General features: G+C 38.0%; 1 protein-coding gene across 1 annotated transcript; it reads right to left on the bottom strand.

The window, feature by feature from the left end:
- Positions 1-313: 313 nt before the first annotated feature.
- On the bottom strand, positions 314-4,147 carry LOC105217276 (odorant receptor 24a). Its single transcript, XM_054228293.1, has 4 exons — positions 3,274-4,147; positions 2,837-3,206; positions 2,495-2,596; positions 314-2,423 (listed from the first exon to the last, which is right to left on the bottom strand). The coding sequence occupies exons 1-4, from the start codon at positions 3,792-3,794 to the stop codon at positions 2,229-2,231; spliced, it is 1,188 nt and encodes a 395-aa protein (XP_054084268.1). The 5' UTR covers positions 3,795-4,147; the 3' UTR covers positions 314-2,228.
- Between the last annotated feature and the right edge of the window lie 986 nt (positions 4,148-5,133).

Here is a 5,133-nt window from a genome sequence, read left to right as displayed (position 1 = left end):
TTTATGGTATTTCGTTGCCAACAATACTACTAAATAAAATATTGAAATATGAAGTCATATTATCGCATTTGAAGGCACACGCGCCCCTGTGTAAACCTTCAGTCACTTATACAATTTATAGCTAAACACAGCGGCTAAGTAGTCAAGCCAAACAGTTAGCTATATTGTGCGCGGCACGAAGTTGCCGTTTGCGTTGTGCGGTTATGGCACAACGGTATGGTAATATGTAAGGTGGATATGTGGCGGGTGTCAATTTATGCACCTTCTTATTTATGTAATAAGTGCTCACGTTATAAGGAAGGAATACTTGTGAATACAGTGAGAAAGAAAACACACAACAAAAGGGGAGGGAAATATACAACTTGTAAAGGGTTGTTCAATAGGTACGTAAGTATAGTCGTATGCAAAGCGCGGTTAGATTACTAACTCGTTTTTGACACAATATAGCCACTAAGTACTTAATCAGTGTGTTGGATTTGTTAAAATTAAAGACAATTTTTTTAGTGTCTTATTTTAAATGAATTATCGTCACTCTCAAGAACTATCTGCTTTGGGACTTTATATCATTCTACATAGGTCGGGAACCTATATGAAGAAAGCAGACGAAACGAATTCGGATCTAATTTCTGTTTATATTTCATACGAAGTTCTAAGTTTGGGAATCTCTGAATACTGCATAGGCCATGATGATATGAGTTCTAACATAAAAACCAACCGTAAAAAGGGTTCTTAAGACAAAAGAAATCGATCCGACAATATCGTTAATATCAACCAATTATTTAAGACGTTTTGAAAGAAGTTACTCCGACTTGGTAGCTTAATAGAACCATTAGTTAACATGTTTATCTGGCATTGTTAAGATCATTTAATAATATGATAATGTAATGATACACAAAGCTCATATCCTTGAGTGAACTAGCACCAATGAAGCGCCAAGTAGCTAAATAATCTATCAAGACTGGTCTTGGAACAAGATAGAAGATACATCATTATTTTCTTTCCCTTTATGACCTTTTGTAACATTTAAGGGATATTTTAATATTTCCGGAGATTAGGAGAAAGTTTCAGTCCTCGAAACACAGTTCAAATATTTACCACATAAAAATCTCCGGAGGGGCTTTTGGAAACGAATTTGTTAAGAGTAGAGTACAGAAGGATGGGGTAATATGTAGAAGTTCACGCATGTGAGGAAAGTTTCTGATTGCCATTCACTTGAGAGTGGCCAAGAACGATTCCTTTGCATATGACTCAAGCAGCTCACGACTTCCGGTTTTAGACCAAGTTTCCTCTGGGTAGCCAACAGACATCTATTTGAAGGTGGAGCTAAAGCTCACGACGGAGAAGCGCGCTTCTGTGGTTGTGCGTAGGGTTTGCGACCCACCACATAAAAAAACTTCCCAATAAAAGACCAAACAGAGCCTCGGAAGAGAAACCCCACTTTTAATGACGACCACTGCAAACGTGTTAAGGATCCTCTCGACGACGAACCAAAATCAAACTCTATAAGTCGCTTATTATACCCTTCCTGATGTATGGTATTGAAGCGTGGACGATGACAACAGCCGATGAGACGACTCTTGGGGTTTTCGAGAGAAAGGTTTTGCGCAAGATTATGGTCCTCTGAACATTGGCAACGGCGAATACAGCAGACGATGGAACATTGAGCTGTACGATTTATACGACGACATAGACATACTTCAGTTCTGAAAGTGTTCGATGCAGTAACCGCTGGAGGAAGCCGCGGAAGAGGACGACCTCCACTCCGATGGAAAGACCAATTGGAAAGTGACCTGGCGTCATATGGTGCTTCCAGTTGGCGCCAAAAAGCAAAAAGGAGGAATGAGTGGCGCGCTCTGGTGTATTCGGCTATAATCGCTTAAAGCGGTTCCTACGTCAAATATATATATATACATATATATAGAGTACTGAAGGGGTTTTCATAGCACCATTTGATATTAAATGAGGTTTCTGTTCGAAGAGCTTAACAACTCTGGTAGGCATTTATTGACTCCCTAAAAGTCGCTCAAGTCCAAATAACATCAAACATATTATTTAAACATTTATTATATTTTTTTTGACAAACCATAAACATATCTATTTATAAGAAGTTCTCGAAATTAAACAACCGATTTTACTAGAGCAATCAGAGAACCAGTGAAACGTAAAATCTGCAATGGTAAGAAATTTAGACAAAATATTACTTTTACTAAAAATTCCCTAAAAAATAACTACAGTTCAAATACTCTACATAACCTCAATGGCTGACTTACGGAAGCTAGTGCTGGCAGTGAGGGTGCAAAAAACGGTACTTTCACTACCAAACTGCGCTGTGCCCTTATAATAATCAAAAGCACCATTCTTTGAACTTCCACGCTATGAGTATACCATTGACTATCGTAAGCCGCAGTGGCCAGCTGAGAGCTCTGCAGTGATATATTGAAATATATAAATCGTTTTTAATAGTAAATATTACGAGAATTCGTTAAACACTCACACATTCAATGACCACTGTGCCGCCAAGGCAGTAGAGGAACAACTCGCTAGTAACGGCCATTGTGTGAACTGAATAGACGAAAATCCCGCTCAAATCGGAGAACTATGCGAAGTGGATAGTAGAATTATTCAAAGATGAAAGACGAATATGTGTATATGAGAAATATAGAAGTGTTATGAGAACTAGTTGAACGTCTCAGGTTCTATTGTAGAAATCATAAGAAATGAAATATGGGTGTGAATTTCTAGTTAATCAGAATGAACCTGACATTCGAATTGGTCTTCGAATCTTTAGACAACTATCTAATTTCACTAGATTTTAACACAATTATTTTCTTCATACCAACAACACATCCACTACACAAGTTCCAATTATAACGCTCGATGTCACAAAATGTGCCAAAGTTACGCCCGACATAACGGCCGAAAATCGCTTAACCAAATCTATAATTTCATTGTGTCGCGCTATAATCAACTTCAAACTCTCCCTGAATTCATATTCTGAGGTCGATTTACGCGTGACACTGTCAACGTCCGAGAGTAGATCTTTCATATCAAATTGCAGAGCCTTCAGGAGCGTGCCAATATACATGCAGAAACAGAGGAAGAGACCGTCAGTGCCGGCAAAACCGGCAACGGTGATGTAGCCATGCCAATGCGAGAGTATGAATGTGAGCGGAAATATAGGCATGGAAAGTAACGGTTGCGGAAAACTGGAACAAAAAAATAACAATTATAGAAACAGTTATCTGATACCATATGTATCACGTATGTGCTCACATCATTTTGAATGGCGTCTCATAAGGAATCTTCTCTTCACGCAAGTAACTTGAATAATTCACCATAGCCGCTCTTATGGTATACAATGTACTCGTGGTGGTGCCGAAACACAAAACAGCTGCCGAAAGACGTGTTGCAGTTGTAAAATAACGGTGTTTATAGTACGACTTTAGTGGACTTTTCTGTTCAGCAGTCAACTCAGCAACTCGTTTGATTATGCAATTCAACTCTGCACGATGCCACCATAGGAAAGACAACTTCACTATCGCCATAATACTTGATGCCACCGGACAGAGTGCGTCCAAAGCGCGTACCACATCGATCGATAGATAGTGGACGCCAAACATGAATTCCGCATAGGAACCGTAGACCAGTACGAACATATTGAAAATGAGCCATGCGTGCATTAGTCGAGATTTACTGTCCCCCGGATAGAAACCGACGATGCGTAGCGCGAACTTTGGTATTAGAAAAACATTTTTCTCTGTTGGATAGTTTTGCGATAAGAATTTCAGCAACATCTTGCACTTGTTGGAATGGAAATGATTTGAGCGCAACTGTGTTACTTATAGGTTGCTTACTGCGAAGTAATTTCTGAGAATTTGATATATGTCGGAAGAGCATTCAATAACCGCCAGGAAATAATAATAATATGATTAGCTCATGCCTCTAATAACCATTATCAAATCAATTTGTCTTGAGGCACGAAAACCGTTTAAAGTGTTTGTGCACTGAGAAAAAATTTTATGTGATTTTAGGATCTTTGGTTTTTGGAATAATTTGACAATACAATTTAAAAGCAAATTGTTGGTTGTTTTCTAAAAAAAACGCTCTGTATTTTACGGTCTGGTGTTTTTAGAATTCTAAGCTCTCATATGACGAATGAAATCCCAAGTTCATATGTATATACACAGTAAACTTATATAACTGCCCCATGTAAAGGGCCTATCAGTCTACATATAAATTCCTAACCCTTCACGTTATAAGGTTTAGTTGTGGTGGAACCCTAAAGCCTTGGAATCATCATAACAGGGTTTTTTTGTGACTTCATCAAATGCTCTCTGAATTCTGTACCGAGCAAGTGAAGATCGAAAATTATAACTTAAAATTTTCAGCTCAAGAAACTCTCAAAGAATGAGTCCATAGTAAGATTCATAGATGTTTTAGGTTGAACTATATGTACATTAAAAAGACTGAAACCAGGACATTTATAAAAGGTTCGGAAAAAGTTCTTACTAAATTGAAATAATTTCCTGATTTTCGTCAGTGTACTCGTGAGAAAACAATGAAATTTTCCATTCAATTTATCCGAACATGAGTTTGCATAGGCGCTACCTGCTAAATAGGGCGTAGTCGGCACTTATAACAATTGAATGGATAATGTAGGGAAACATGTCATTATTATATTAAAGACCGTGTGAAATAAATTTTGTGATTTGTGAAATATCAATCCATAACACTGACACTCGGAAAATTACCTCTGATTTGCCTTATTGCTTAAGGTAGTAATTTCCAATGGTTTGTTTAAGCATGTGTCGTCTAATTGTAGTTCCTTGAAACATTTATAAGAATTTATATTGCCTGTCATTGTGAGAACCAGAATTTTCCTTTACGTAGAGACCAATTTAGCTTAGCTCAGTATAAGATTACTGAATTTCTACTAAAGAAATTTTATCACGGCGAAATCCCAAGCTCAAGTCTAGTCTACAGCCATTACTATATCGTATGCAACTACGCCGTTAGTTCTGCTTTTTCCAGACTGGATAAGGAAACGAAACGTATGGGTCTGATGGTGAATAGGGGCATTAACAATACCGGCTGCCGGCTGCGCTGGCTAGGTCATGTTGTAAGAATGGACGA

The sequence above is a fragment of the Zeugodacus cucurbitae genome, chromosome 3 (assembly GCF_028554725.1).
Source record: "Zeugodacus cucurbitae isolate PBARC_wt_2022May chromosome 3, idZeuCucr1.2, whole genome shotgun sequence".
NCBI lineage: Eukaryota > Metazoa > Arthropoda > Insecta > Diptera > Tephritidae > Zeugodacus > Zeugodacus cucurbitae.
The sequence above is the reverse complement of the archived record's forward strand: the minus strand, read 5'-3'. Positions and strand labels throughout refer to the sequence as shown.

Coding starts and splice junctions, on each gene's coding strand:
- LOC105217276 (XM_054228293.1), bottom strand. CDS start 3,794: ATGTTGCTGAAATTCTTATCGCAAAACTATCCAACAGAGAAAAATGTT. Junction 3,207..3,273: donor GAGACGCCATTCAAAATGAT/GTGAGCACATAC, acceptor TTTTTGTTCCAG/TTTTCCGCAACCGTTACTTT. Junction 2,424..2,494: donor GCACAGTGGTCATTGAATGT/GTGAGTGTTTAA, acceptor ATATCACTGCAG/AGCTCTCAGCTGGCCACTGC.